This window comes from Heliangelus exortis, chromosome 3 (assembly GCF_036169615.1).
Source record: "Heliangelus exortis chromosome 3, bHelExo1.hap1, whole genome shotgun sequence".
Taxonomy (NCBI): Eukaryota; Metazoa; Chordata; class Aves; order Apodiformes; family Trochilidae; genus Heliangelus; species Heliangelus exortis.
In genome coordinates, this window is record NC_092424.1 from 100,332,548 (window position 1) to 100,347,383 (window position 14,836).

The 14,836-nt window shown below is 40.8% G+C and overlaps 1 protein-coding gene across 1 annotated transcript; it reads left to right on the plus strand.

The window, feature by feature from the left end:
* The first annotated feature begins 636 nt into the window (after positions 1–636).
* SLC66A3 (solute carrier family 66 member 3) lies at positions 637–10,441 on the plus strand. Its single transcript, XM_071741916.1, has 7 exons — positions 637–1,020; positions 3,478–3,560; positions 4,025–4,094; positions 4,708–4,765; positions 5,978–6,098; positions 7,210–7,251; positions 8,491–10,441. Exons 1-7 carry the CDS (start codon positions 878–880, stop codon positions 8,577–8,579), a joined length of 606 nt encoding a protein of 201 aa, XP_071598017.1. The 5' UTR covers positions 637–877; the 3' UTR covers positions 8,580–10,441.
* The last annotated feature ends 4,395 nt before the right edge of the window (positions 10,442–14,836 follow it).

The following is a 14,836-nucleotide window of genomic DNA, read 5'->3' on the forward strand; positions in this document are numbered from 1 at the left end:
TGGGTAGGTGTATGTTCTGGAGAAGTTGCTCTGACAGTATGATGGGTCCAGCATTTTTATCCATTTTCAGTGCAGGAATTTTTAATTTTGCTGAACTTTCTTTCTGCTCAATAGAAAGTGCCCCTGTCAACACGATGCCATCCTCACCGCAGGCATCAGCACCAGACAGCATCACCTCAGCAGCACAGGAGGGGAAGCAGCGGAGACACCTCTTTGGGAATGAAAACTGAAATCCAGCCTACAAAATCCAACCAAGAGAGACCTACACTGCTCCTAAGTACACACAACCCATGGCGAACCTTCTAGAGCAACCAGCACCTCATGATTACCGTCCTGCGGACTTGCTTTAAGGCAACAAAGAGTAATTTCGGGGGCAGCGTTCTTAAACTGTAGCTTAACGCTTCACGGGCCCCACACCGCGGAGCCACACCGGCTGCACGGAGAGGAACCCGGACACCCGAGTTCCCCAGCCCCGCTTCTCCTCGGTCACGGCGGCCTTCGGCAGCACCGGGACTGCCGGTGACCGACCCCTTCCTCCGCATGCAGCTAACAGGAAGCACCAGCCCTCCCGAGGAAGTCGCACTGGCCTCCTCGGGGTTGCCAAACCGCCCGGCAGCTCGCCCAGGCCCGATGCTGATCCAGAGCGGGGATGGTCGCTGCGGAGCCCGGCTCTCCTGTCCTCACGGGCCCGGCAGCCTTCACGCCCCACGCCCCGGGCTACGCGGGCGCCATAAGGACTCTGTGACGGCTTCCCCCGCGCCGGCGGGGCTGGGCCGGGCTGGGCTTGGCCGGGCAGGCTCCTCGCCCCACCCTGCCACGGCGCGCAGCACCGCAGGTTCCTCAGTGCGGGGCTGCCGCGGGTGCGCAGCGCGGCGCGATGGCGCTGACCCTCCTGGACCTGGCCAACTGGAGCACCTGGGCGGTGTGCGCAGTGATGAAGGGCCCGCAGATGGTGGCAGTGGTGACGGCCCGGTCGGCGCGGGGGCTCAGCGTGTGCAGCCTCCTCCTGGAGCTGGCCGGGTAAGGCGGCGGCGGGGCTGGGGGGAACACAGCGCGACAACATGGCGAGCCACCCCCATCCACCCCCCCTCCATCCCTGTCAGCGGCGGGCGGGCGTTTGGTGGCAATTAATAATGAAGTTTTATCCTTTACAGCTCTGGCCACTCATGGGATGTGTTTAGCTGCAGTCTGAAAGGGCCCCGTGAGCAGTCCTTGCTCTCTTTGGGGCTAAACCCGCTCCTTTCTGGAACGTGGTCACCCTCCCCTCAGACTGCCTGACTCTTGGTGTGCTTGTCATGTGCAGATGCCGCGTCCCGCCTTCCCTGAGCTTTGCACTCTGTGGAGGAAGAACTTCCTATTTTAAAGCGTTTCCATAATGTTGTTTAAGGGGAAACTTGTCTTCTTTAATTTGCCCAAGACCAACCCAGGCCATCCACATAGCTGGAGACAAACACCTACTGTTGTGTTTAAGTCATGTATTTAGGATATTTAGTGGTTCGTGTGCCTTGTTGGGCAGGTATGTGTACCAGTTAGACAGGCTTCTCTCACCCAAATAATTAAACCATAGTAATTCTTTAAGGAAATTACAAACTTTGTCAAACCCCAAAGATCTGTCAGTCTATAATAAGGTTACATGGGCTAGACTTCCCAGGTCTTGCTTAAAGAGGATTGTATGAAATGGAATCTAACTACAGGAACTCTGTATGCATATATGTAAATGTGAGTACAAGCATGTGAGTGAAAATACCTTGAAAAGCCTTCTATTTGCTGAACTGAGGGATGGAGGTGGCCAGAATATCCAGCTGGATAAGAGAATCACAGAATGGTTTGGGTTGGAAGGGAACTTAAGGCCATCTAATCCCAGCCCCCTGCATGGGCAGGGATATCTCCCAGACCAGGTTGCTCAAAGTCCCTTCCAACCTGGCCTTGAATGCTTCCAGGGAGGGGGCATCCACAGCTTCCCTGGGCAGCCTGTGCCGGTGTCTCACCACCCTCATACTAAATAATTTCTTCCTAGATGGTTGCTGGCTCTCTGCACAAAGCTAAAAAAGTGCTTTTTATTCAGAAATACTACCTCATAAACCCAGTATGTTGTTTCTGAATGTGCCTGTGACTTGTCTTGAGCTATGGGCACAGCTGCTGACCCTGGTCTGGTGCTGTCGAGACTCAGGTGTACAGACACCTCTCTGCATGGAGCTCTGCTTGCTCTCTGCTGTGGCTGCTCACTCACTGCATTTCTCTGTGGCACTGAACCCCTGTTGTTGCTGTTTACCCTTAATACACCTCAGAGCAAACGAGCTAAATTCTAGTGCCAGCAGTGATAACATACCCACAGCTCCAGCATTTTAAAATAATTCATGTGTGCTGATATGCAGTAAAGAGGCTTTATAAGCAATGTTTCAGATGAGCATGGAGAAGCCATAAATGTCTCCTCAGCACCTGCATGCTAACCATGGTACCCATACCACTGCAGGTTCTGCACCTGGCCTGGGTAAAACTAATTTGGAAGAGTTGCAGTGAGGCCTTTCTGAAACATTGGGACTGTTTGTTTATTTAATAGACTGTGTATCCTGCAGCCTTTAAAGATGTTGGATCCAGTTGCAGAGAGCTTTGGGGTTGCTGTTAAAAACTGGGGTTGTTCTGCATAGTAGTGCCCTGGCAAAGGAGTGACACAGAAGCATGGTGCTGATGGCAAGGAGTGTATTTGACCCTACAAGAAGTAAGACTTCTACAAAATTCAGATACTGAATTCTGTAAGAGCCAGTTTTTTACATGATAGACAGTTCCTTTAACCATCTTCCTATGCTGGAAACAACTTTTCCTTACATCAAACAGTGCTCTGAGAATCCTTCAGTTCTCTCTTCAGATTGGAACTTTCTTCCTAACCCCATGGACTTTCATGAAAGTTGAAGAAAGTAAAGAGAATGTGATAAAAGTTCAGTTCCATTTAGAGAATATATTCTGGAGTGCCTGGAAGCAGAATTGCCATTGTTGGTGCACATAAGAACAGTCTCTGAGTCTGATCAGTACAGCTACACTGGGCAGTCTTACAACAGTGTAATCTGGACAGCTTGAAAGATGTTTTCTGCTCCTGTAAAACTTGGTTAATGTACAGATTGAATTATGGATGTAGAGAAACCAGAGTTTTCCCCAAGATGCCATGGCATGTGGAAGGAGAAGGTATCTTCTACACCTGGAAGTCTCAATTTCTTTCTCATCAGTTGTAATTAATAAAATTATGCTTACACACTGTGACAAAAAGGCCTTAACAAGATGTGTGGGCAGCTCTGCACATCCTGCTCTGAGGGTAACAGAAAAAGACTAAAGAGTCATCAGGCTTATACCTTATATTTGATCAGCTGAAAACCACACCTATTTGGAGCCTTTAGGCACAACCTAAACAGTAAAACAGCAAGTTGTGAAGGAGCTATCCTCTATCTTCATGCAGTCACACTGTTTTTATGTCTTTCTGTTCAGCTTCCTTGTGTTTCTGAGGTACCAGATGTATTACAGTTACCCTCTACAGACATACCTGGAATATCCCATCATCATTGCACAAGGTAACTTTTTTAGGCCGTTTTTTGGAAATAAAACAGGGCTCATTCAGCACTCTTTACAGTTCTGTGTTTACATACAGTACTGCAGTGGTTGGAATCCACTGACAAGTTCTAGCTGGAGTCAAGGGGATGAGGGAATGAACATCTTGAATGTAACAGAAGTCTTACAAATTTTGTGGAAATTGATCATCAGGTAGAGGAGAAAGATCTAATTAATACAGATGTGGTGGAGTGGCAGTGTAAACTTGTTCTTTATGCAATTACTCCCTGTGAGAGAAACATTATAAACATTTCAGACTCTAAAAAAAAACCCCAAACATTTATTTTGGAGCTTGAGTGTTTTGGGTATCAGTCAAATTTAAGAGACAAAAACTAGGAAATAAGTTTCTGTATACATGGTGCCCAGTGGAACTATCAGGGAGTGCATTTGGGTCCCTTCTCTGACAAGCATTTTTTATTTATTTCAGATGTCATTCTCCTTTTGTTTATTCTGCGTTTCAGTGGAAAAATGAAACAAGCTTTGTTCTATGCAGTCATGTATCCTTTGAAATCTGGGAATTTTTGTTTATGTAGCTTGTTTGGTAGTTCTTTGCCTAGTAGCTATGTCATCATTTGTTTTGTGCTTCCATTGTAAATCATTTTCAGCCACCCCTCAGCATGCATTCCACATTCATATGTTGATTTCTGGGATCACATTAAATTCTCTACAAGGAGTAAGTTTTCTGTGTAGCTATGCTTTAGAAGGCCAACAACTACTATGAAGATCAGTTCTTAATTTACATCTTTGTGAGATGCAGGTAAAAAACATTAATCTTTTTTCTTTGATTCCTGCCCATGCAGACTGTATTTGCTATGATGAACACAGAAGTGTATTGGTTTTTTTAAAAAATAGGATTTGGGCTTAAATCTCAAGTCTTGTTCTTTGGAGTAGCTCTCGAGAAACTCCAGGCACTGTTCAACCAAAGACAGTAGGAAAAATAGGAACATTTAGTGTTTCAACCAACACTTAATATATTTTATCTAGATAATATAGTCTGTTACAAAGTTTCAATAAGATTATTTCCCAATGTTTGTAAAAAAATCTTGAGGCAGTTTCAAGAGCTGCATTACCCTAGAATTTTCAGTGCTATGAAACTTAACATAATGTCAGATTTGGGGGGGGCTGGTACATGCTAACACTGAGGAAGTGCATACTAGACATGGCCATGGTAAGTGCTGCATTATTATTTGAGATTAGGTCTACATAGGAAATAACTTTTTTTCTGGACATCTTGATCACTGAAATCTCTCGTTATATTTGTCCTTGGAAGAATTAATAATTAGGGTTAGCTTTGAGAACAAGACCAGTTTTCAAATAGAGCTGTTCACAGCTGTTGAGTAGCTGCAAAGCAGCACTGGCCAGTACAGAGTATTAAAAATAAGAATGTTATGAGGCTAAGTTGTTAACTGCAGTGCCTTAATTAAAGCTAGCAAAAGTTTAAGATGTTGAAAAAAGGTTGACTCTTTTATTCCTAGTGTCATAATCCCCATTAATAAACCTTTAACATGAAAGAAATAAAGCATCAGGCAAAACATTTGAAATAGGGAATATTAAATACTCCACAAGATCTTTTTTCCCCTTAAGTCGTAGAATTTGCAAGAAAAATGTAATCTAGCAATGCCATAATCAAGTGAAAGCTGGTCTCCACCTTTTTTATCAGAAGAGGGACAGTTAACATTTAGTTGAGCCAAACTGTGGGCTACAGATGATAAAATAGGGCTGAAAGTTTCAAAGCCTAAGGCCAATCCTTATTTGCAGGGGAACTCCAGGCGTGTCACAGAGACCCATATGGAGGTCTCCTCTACCCACTGTCTTTGCAAAATCCCCCTTAAAAGGATGACAGAGTGAACAGTCAATTTTCTTCATTACTTTTTCCCACCAATTGGACTCATTTTCCACACATTCTTGTTAGTTTTCTCATTCTTTTATGGTTTTGTTTGCCTGTCATAATGGTAACAGATGGTCTGAATCAACCTTGCCATTTACATTAAATCAGTCTCATTTTAGCTAACTTGCATCAACAGTTTTATGTAGCAGGTTGAGGCTGTTTTTAATTCTTTGCTTTTCATTGTGTTTGCCTCTATCAAGCATTTGTCAACAGTAGTATCAGTTGTGCTCTTTGAACTTCTTTCTTGACAGTACCTCAGAAACGACTTCCCTGCTCCTGGCAACTTTTAATTTTTTATTTCGTGGTTACTTAGAAGTTGAAATGCTTGAGTTGCAAAATACTGAAAAAGTTTTTTGGTTGTTTTTTTTTCCCTTAACGAAAAAGGTAGTCCTAAAAAGCTTTAGTGCATTACATACCAACAGGCATAAGCAAAACACTGATATAATACAGTGGCAGAGGTTCTTTCTCTCTCTTTTTTTACCTGTTTTTCAGAATTTTTGCACACTGATCAGTGCAGCCAGTAAGGTGGCTCAGCTGCGGTGTCTCTGGCAGACAAAAGAGTCAGGACAAGTGAGTGCCTTGACCTGGAGCTTGTCTGCATATACCTGTGCAAGTAAGTGATGGAAAACTTGGTGTAAAGCTGTATCTCCTCATAATGCCTCTTTCAGGAGATCTTGACTCAGTCACAGTAAGTAAAAATCTTGCCTAATGTAATTTCCCTTAGTGCCAGCTTCTGAGACTCAGATACCAGGGTCTCTTGAGATCAGGTTCTGTCATTGACACCAGCTCAATCACATTGACATTGACTTAGAAACATAGAAATATGGTCAAAGAAACCTGATAAAGTTGAAATAACTGAGTGTCTTTATGAAGACAAGATTTCAGTGTTCTAGGATATAAGAAAAATTACCAGTGATCCAGCATGAAAAGGTACTAAATTTTGCAGACATTTGGACAATGCTAATTCTGAAGTCATCTATGGATAAACACACACCTTTAACTCTGTGACAACATACAAATACATTTCTCAACAGAGAATTTAAGAACCTACCAACAGTGATTTGTCCAGTTCCTGTGCTAATTATCTACTGCATGAATAATTCTACAGCTGTTTTTCAGAAGTGCCTTTGTCATATTCAAAAAACTTGGCTACAATATTCTTACTATAAAACATAGTGATGCTAGACCCATTCCCCTGTGAAACACGTGCTTTTAAGGCAATAATTAGAAGTTGTGGTACATTTGCTGAATAATAGCAATAAACGTTGTAAATTGTTTTCTTCTGCTGCAAATGTGAAATAATTAATGTTTAGATTTGTTGTGGGAAGGAAAGCTGAATTCCTCATACTTGCAGAAGCCTAAAAGCATGCATGTGAACATTTACAATGGTTAAGTCATGCCAGCTCAGTTGTGGATGTAATTTAGTATCAACTAATCAGGGAGGGAGCTGAATAAAGAGAAGCAGTAAACTGACCACATCCAATCTAGTGAGATAGATACAAAAATCCTATCAGTGATTTTCTCATTAAAAAAGACCCTTGTTACAGTGTCACTCAGCTTTGAGAGCTTGAAGGTACAATAGTGAAGAGTGGATGCACTGAAAGTGGGAATGTCTACACACTGTGTGCATTGATGCAAGATTCTCTGCTAAAAAATAGGTATTTCATAATTTTTGAAGGTATAAATGTGTCTGCTCCACTAATCAGAATTCATTCAATTTGCAGCAAGAATAGTTACAACTCTAATGACTACGAATGATCTTGCAGGTGAGTGATGTATGGAATTGCCTGCTTTTCCAACATAGCAGCTGCCACGGTTGGCTTTAGCTGCTTTGCAAAAGCAGTTATCTGGTCTTGGAGGAACAAACCCTGAACCTAGTGGTTTAGCATGATGTTGGAAGGAGTTACTGCTCAAAAAGTCCTACAGGATTATAAGTCAGCCAGATACCTGGAGAAAAAAAAAAAAGCTACTTATGATTATCGCATGGGGACAAGTAGTCCAGAAGCCATTATTTTTTTCAAAAGGCAGAAGTACTACAAATTTAACCTAATTATTAAAGTAGCAGATTAAATCATTAAAAAACTTAAAATATAGTAAAATACAGCTTAATAAATCTTTAAGAGTTGAGTGATAGCTTTACAAATTATACGTTTCCTTATTGTAGATCTTGTGCATTAAAATTTCTAGAAAATGTTAATTTCAGCTTAGTATATGAATACTTTTAGGTACAACTATCAAAAAATGTTGTCAGCAATGAAATGAAATTAGTGTGTGCCATTCTAATGGAAAATGTTTGCAGTTAACATCTAACACTGAAGACTTCAGCATGTTCAGCTTGGTTTCATACACATGTATGAAACTGTCAGATAACACATATCTCAAAACCAAACTTTTGTGTCCATTTCTCTGAAAATTCCTTCCACTAAATGGATATTGGATATAACCATACTTCCAATTGCTGTCTCACAGGTGGAGATGCTATGTTTGTTTTGGTTTTTAAAAATTCTGAAAGTTAATCAAGAAAAATTGTTTTTTTCTTAGTTGTCAGATTTCCTCTGATTAAAATCTGACAGATAAAAGTGTTTTGTGTCTGCCTGAAGTTGAAATTTTACAGATAGTGGTAAAGAATAATAAACAACACACCCAACTATAAAGGACATGTGAGCTTCAGCTTCAAGTTTAGTTTTAGGTGTAAATAGGACTGTATATGAGACTATTCAAGCTTGCACTATCCTGGTTTTGTCACAAAGAATTAAAGGTACTGCAGTGTGTTATTTTCAGATATAATTTGAAAGTGCTAAATCTCTTCTTTGCTATATTTACTTTGAGAATTTCTGGGTTCCTGAACAAGGTAATTCAGTTATTTGACAAAAAGAGCTGCAGAACGGGAACCAACCTGTTTATACACCAGTGAATGTTTACAAAACAACCTATCTTCTGAAAACTACAGCAGTTGAGGTTTTTTTAATTTATGCTTACAAGTTTGGTTTTTTTTTCCATTTTAGTTCTCATCCGTTTCATAACCATGCTCATTCTCAATATTTGGGTCACAGTCACAATCCTGCACTACAGGAAAACTAAAAAGACTGATTAGAAGACACTCATCAGCATACAACATAGATTACATCAAAAAAAAAAAAGGTGATACGATTAAGTTCTAACAACAGAATAAAGGTTGAGAAAGCTGTGTCTTAAGCCTAGTATTTTTTCCTAAGCATAATAAGTCATGTTTATTTTCTCTTATAAATAACTCTGATACTTAATTTAAGCAGCATATTTTTATTGGTCATTTAAGACAAGTTTTATTGATACCACATTTTCTCTGGGTTTTTTTACTAAATGAACAAGGTATTTTGTATTTAAATGTATTTAAATGTTTCTCCTGTCACTTCAGTACTTTCTGGTCACGTACAAGGTCCTTCAATTATACAAGAGCAATTTTCAACCAATGTATCATCTCATCTTTTTACATCTGCTGAGAGTTTTTAAAACAACAGATGTTTGTCTTCTTGCAACTCAATTAGTTCTACACCATAACTATCTTTTAGGATCTTAGAGGATTAAGAAAATCTGAGTCAAGGCCCAATCCAAATAAAAAAAAAGCTTCTGTTTTACTAAGTCATAATCCAGTTGGGATGCTTGCATGCAACATTTAAATTGTACAACTTACACAGCTGATACAGGATACCCATGGTCACTTTCTTCTATATGCCCAGATTTTATTAGGATAGAGCAAAAACTCAACTATGAATTTTTCTTTTTCAACCTGGGCTCTCATTCACTGAACATTCTGTTTTAGGAACAGAAGATACCACTATGTATAGAACTTAATGAAACTTTGACCAACAGAGTTAAAAACTGTGTTCAAGCAGAGTTCCTGAACAGATCATGAACAGATATTGAGTCCCCCAGTGCAACCCACACTGACACTGGTCTGTTCACACTGGTCTGTTCACACTGGTCTGTTTACACTGGTCTGCTTACTTGAGGCATCACAACAGACTCATCAGCTGTCAGTTTTTGGTGATACCACTCTGTGCTTTGTTAGTTTTCAGCCTGCCTAAAGTAAAGACATCAGCTTTTGCTTTGGAGATTCTAATCAATTTGTAGTAGGAATATTTAAAAAGGGAAAAGGATATTCTCGGGAACTATTAACAGAGGATTTTGCTTTATGAAATAATGCCTTTCCAGCCAGAAGGTACAGAAGTAATCCTATATTGCCTGTGTCTCATTATGTTCTCCAAAATGAAAGGTAATGTCTTTTTGAGAGTTCTGGTATTCCAGCTGATTGGCATGTTAAAACCAAGGCACCCTTGGGCCTGACACCCTTGAAAACTATCAGAAGGCTGCACTGACTACATTTGAGGCAGGTTTTCCTTGCAACACACAAAACCACTGGAGTCCAGTGGAAGAGCAGGATCTGCTCCAGCAGATGTTTCTGCCAATGTACACTCTGCAGTCAGACTGAGACCTTCACAGTCAGAAATAGCTGCATTGGAAACTCACGTTAAAGTGGGAAGGAGTGGGAAGCAGTACATCTGTGGACAGAGTTTCATGAATCTCATGTTACTGAGAGCAGTTTCCAAGATGAGGATTTCTTATTGTTCCAGTAAAATTTATAAGTGTTTCTGTCTTGTTTAAAACAGCAAACATCCTGTTACTGATTTTATTAAAGCTGTATAAAATATCTGGAGTGGTCTAAATGGTGGCAGGTTGCATGTGATACATTTTCCATGTCATATTAATAAATGCTATTCTTCATGATTGAATAATGTCATACTTACAGTTAATTTTCATTATAGTTATTTTTTTATTGTTTCAGTATATGGAGGAAAAAAAATATTCATTACAGGTCATTAATGGCAGCTTTCACCTTAATATTTGAAGCATCTGTTTATATTAACCTGTAAAATGCTAAAGAGCTCCAGCATCATAAAATAAAACACTTAATTCTCATCTCGCCTTTTTATTTTACATATCTTCTTGATAGAGAAAGATTGATATGGAGTCTAAACCCTGTCTGATACTGACATCCTGAATGATGCCATAGCAATTTGAAGACACTCCATTTTCAGTGTGAGGATCTGCACTTCCAAGTTGTTTTGTTGTCATAAAACACTGGAAATGCATCTAAGCAAATTTCTTTACAGATTGCTTAACATACCTACAATAAATAATCCTAGAAACTTTAGGCAAAAAAAATGAGAGACTGAGTAGAAGAAACAAATCTGGGTAACTCACAAGCTTAAGGTAAAGTAATTTTGTGGACTTGGAAAGCTGGACCATGAGTTCTCATTCAAGCTGCAAGAGATGTGTAACAAATCAGAAAGTACCAGTAAATAGTTTTACACACTTCCCTGGCCCCCTTCCTCATCCAACACTGATCTATTTCACTTTCAGAAGGTGGAGGTATGATCAAGCCCCACAGAAGTGGAGGTGCAGACCTAGTTTTTTCCAGTACATAAAACCATCATCTTCTCAGTAGCTGGATTGAAGGCAACAGCTTTAGACAAGATACACAGGGACAATAAATCTTGTTAAACTTGATTTGTCGGGGTGGACACAACAAGATGTGTGCTGCAGACTGCAGCAGTGTACCAGAGGCAGGCAGGGCTGCATCCTGGATTTATTGGGGTCTGCCTAAGCCAGTAAGCAACTTCTGCTCACAGGGCTGGAAGTAATTGGGCTCCATTCACAGATCCTGCAGAAGTGCTCAAGTACACACTTGGTGTCCAATTGCAGCAGTTGCAGCAAGCTCAGAGGTAAAAACAGCCTTTCCTGTCCTGGTTGATGAAGTTTGGGTCCTGTTGGGGTTTTCAAAAAGTATCAGTTTTCTTGTCTTTGAAAAGACAAAATCTGAGATCCAATACCACCCACTGAAGTGTTGCTGTTAGCCCAGATCTCTCCAGCTGTGGATGTGATGAACTGGGGCTGCTGTTTGACAGCACGGAAGAGTAAACATTGATCATGAGATTTACAGCCCCAAAAAAAGGAATGAGAGCATGATTCCAGAGGCAACAGGTTGCAGGCTTGAAAGTGAAGTGCAGGCAGGAGGAGGCACCTTGTTTGTGGCCTGACCTCAGTGAACAGGAATATCACACGCAAACGTGAGCCCATCATCTGCCCCCACACCCTGGGCCTCCTCTGTAACGCTGTGCATTTTGTGCAGAGTGGGACTGCGTACACATGGGTGTGTTTGTGTTGCTCTAAACCAGCAGATTTTATTACTTGGACTGCTGAGAACTCCCTGTCCCTGCCTGACCCCTGAGCCTCTTCCATTGGCTTCAGTTGTGCAGGCAGCTGCTCCCTGCCCTGGCTCTGCTGCTCCATTAAAACAGGACAGAAAGGAGCAGGGTGGGGCGCGGGGGCACAGACTTCAAACACTGAAGCTCAGAAGCTGGATTTGAGAGCACTTTGAGTCTTTGGAGAAAGTCACAATCAGCTAAAAGATCCCAGACAACTCACAACTTGTAGAAAGCCTTCATTCATGCCTGTGAGGTAAAATTACACTTCCTCCACCATACAATCAGTATCCATTTCAGGATATATGTAACAGGGAAAAAATAAAAAAGGAAATAACACTTCAACTCCCACAGGAAGAACTGTTATAAATGAAAAGCTAAATGAATGTGCAAATCAACTCAAATGAAGTAATTTCCCAACCATGTATTTTCTATGATGATAAATAATTATTTCTTCCTTGTTAACTCCTTTAAGGCTGGTGTGTTGCATTTCCGTTGGTTCCAAGATTCTTCAATACTTGAAATTCATACTTCTGTATGAAACAGAACATGAAATGATGCCTTTCATCACTAATAATGGTCTAAGGGTGTCCCAGTTTGGAACGTGAGAAAGCTGAAAAAAGACTTGGGTTATTAAATTTTTGATTTGTACTTATTTGTTTGACTTTAAGTGAGAGTTCTCCAAGATACTTAAAGGTTCTTGGAGATGGATGTTAAATAGGTATCTTAGAGCCACAATAAGCATCACTGTGAGGACCTGCCAGCTCAACACTTGTGCAGGATCCAATTGCAAGACTTCAGCAGTCTCACAGACCTGAGTCCAAAAGGACCTCAGGTGTTTCTTTCCTGATGTCAAGACATCTTAGACATCTTCATATAGACATCTTCAAATTAAACTGTCAACTGTTCCATTCTACCTTGGACATGGTTTGGGGCAAGCACCATCTCTGTCTTTGGACCAGGGGTAAAATAATTTTTTTACACTGCATGATACTCTTAATGAAATTTAATTGAGGATACCTAGAGGACAATTTGAATAATTGTCATAACTCTGTTTATTCCCTGCTTTGTTTCATTATTGCAGCTCATAAATCAGTATCCTAAACAAGTACTTTTGTGTATTATGTGGTATTATTGATTCACAGGAAGGGAGCTTTAAGAGGTCAGACATCTTTTCATCTGTTCTGGAAACTAATTCAAAGGCCAGAACCTGCACCACCCTAAAATGTGACAAGTTAGCTAATAATGATAATGATTTGAACTGAACAGTAACATGGTTACATCCTGAAAATATATTCTTCTTACCACCTTACTGTAACTGCAAGTTATCTGTGTGAATGCCTCCTCTGGGCTGTACAGGTGAAATAAACCTTCTGAATTTGGAGGCTTCAGACAGTACTACCAAGAAACTGACCTGCCTCATACTGTACAAAAAGCATAAATAGAAGAACTCTGTGTCACCTCTGTCATGTAAATCAGGACTCTAATGAAGCACAAACTGAACTTACGTAAAGTGTACTTTAAGTTACCCAATTGCTGTAAAGTAATTCTTTCACCTTTAAGCAATTGACTATAGAGTTTTCACTGACTTCAGAAGTGACTTGAGATCTTAAATTGTTTTCCTTGAAATGCACCATCAACATAACCTGCTGTTCTCATCGTTTCTCTTATCTCAAGGATGTTTTTCTCTCTGTCTTGATGTTTGTCTTAATCTTGCACACATGTCCAGCCTTTCCATTCCAGTAGCTCTGAACAGCATATATAGCACAGCACACATCCAAGACATGTTGCTAACATGGCACTTCAGTGCCTGAAGTCTAAGCACTTGAGAAGCTGAAGGAAAAGAGCACGACTGGCAGTGATCCTACAAGTCTGATGAGCTTCTTGTTGGGTGGCCATGCTTACCCTGAAGAGCAGGCAACTGTGATGACAAATTATATGAAGAATTTGATGATCTAAGAGGAATGCAGGGACATAACAATGCAACACCATACGTACAAGCAAGTTTCTATCTCTGAACACAGAAGGTCAAGACCTCAAAATGGGGACATACAGCTGAAGCATCACATGCTATTGCCCTGGCTGTAAAAGCATTTCTATGTACATCCTGCAAACAATCTAAAAAGGGCTGCAGGGACATGCAAACACTATGCTCTCTGCTCTTTCAGGATGAAGACATGGCTTACAAGTTCCTCAAGATATGCAGAACTGCATACACTTATTATAACTTTGTAATTTTGCTACCTTTCACCGTGACTTTAATTGTCAAAGATTACTTTAATCCTGGAGTTTCTGTAAGATTGATGGAGCAGCAGTGGCCAAATCCAGCTTCACACTTCCCATAGCAAGTACTGGGTAGCAACTTGACTTTCTTACCACTATAAAACAATGCATCCTGCCTACAAAAGGCAAGAGTCCAGAGCAAGTTCAGAGGAGGGCAATGAAAAGGAGGCTGAGGGGAGACCTTATCACCCTCTCCAACTACCTGAAAGGAGGCTGCAGCGAGGTGAGGGTTGGTGTCTTCTCCCTAGTAACAAGCAACAGGACAAAAGGTAATGGCTTCAAGTTGTGCCAGGGGAGGTTTAATTAGGAATACCTAATTAAACTTGACTAGAAGAAACTTGACTGAAAGAGTAATTAAACACTGGAATAGGCTGCCCAAGGAGGTGGTAGAATCAACATCTCTAGAAGTGTTCAAGAAGACACACAGATGTGGTGCTTAGGAACATGTTTTGAGCACCAGCCTTGCTAGTTAGGTTAGACTTGGTAATTAGAATCTTTGTACCAAATTACAGTTCCTTCGAGTCCCCAAATCTTGGGAGAAATGGTTTTATGGGGAGCACTACTATTCACTGCAGTAGTTTCTGAGGAGAACTAGATTTGATGTGTTTAGACTAAGTGTTCTTTTCTGCCATGTACAGCTCAGTAGACTTGTCTCATTATACTCAGACGAGCATGTCTGAGTACATCATTGTCCACTTTTTAGGCAAGTTCAGCAAAGTACATGCATTAGTTTCAGAACAAATCAACATCTTTTAGAGAATTCCAAAAGAAGACTCCTTCCCCCTTTCATGAGGGATACTTGGAAGCTGTAGGCAAAACCCCATGG

Bases quoted from the DNA above. Each gene is read 5' to 3' on its own strand.
- SLC66A3 (XM_071741916.1), top strand. From the start codon at position 878: ATGGCGCTGACCCTCCTGGACCTGGCCAACTGGAGCACCTGGGCGGTG. The intron at 4,095-4,707 runs GTATCCTTTGAA...ACATAATGTCAG, and splicing joins GCTTTGTTCTATGCAGTCAT to ATTTGGGGGGGGCTGGTACA. The intron at 4,766-5,977 runs GTAAGTGCTGCA...CCTGTTTTTCAG, and splicing joins GCATACTAGACATGGCCATG to AATTTTTGCACACTGATCAG.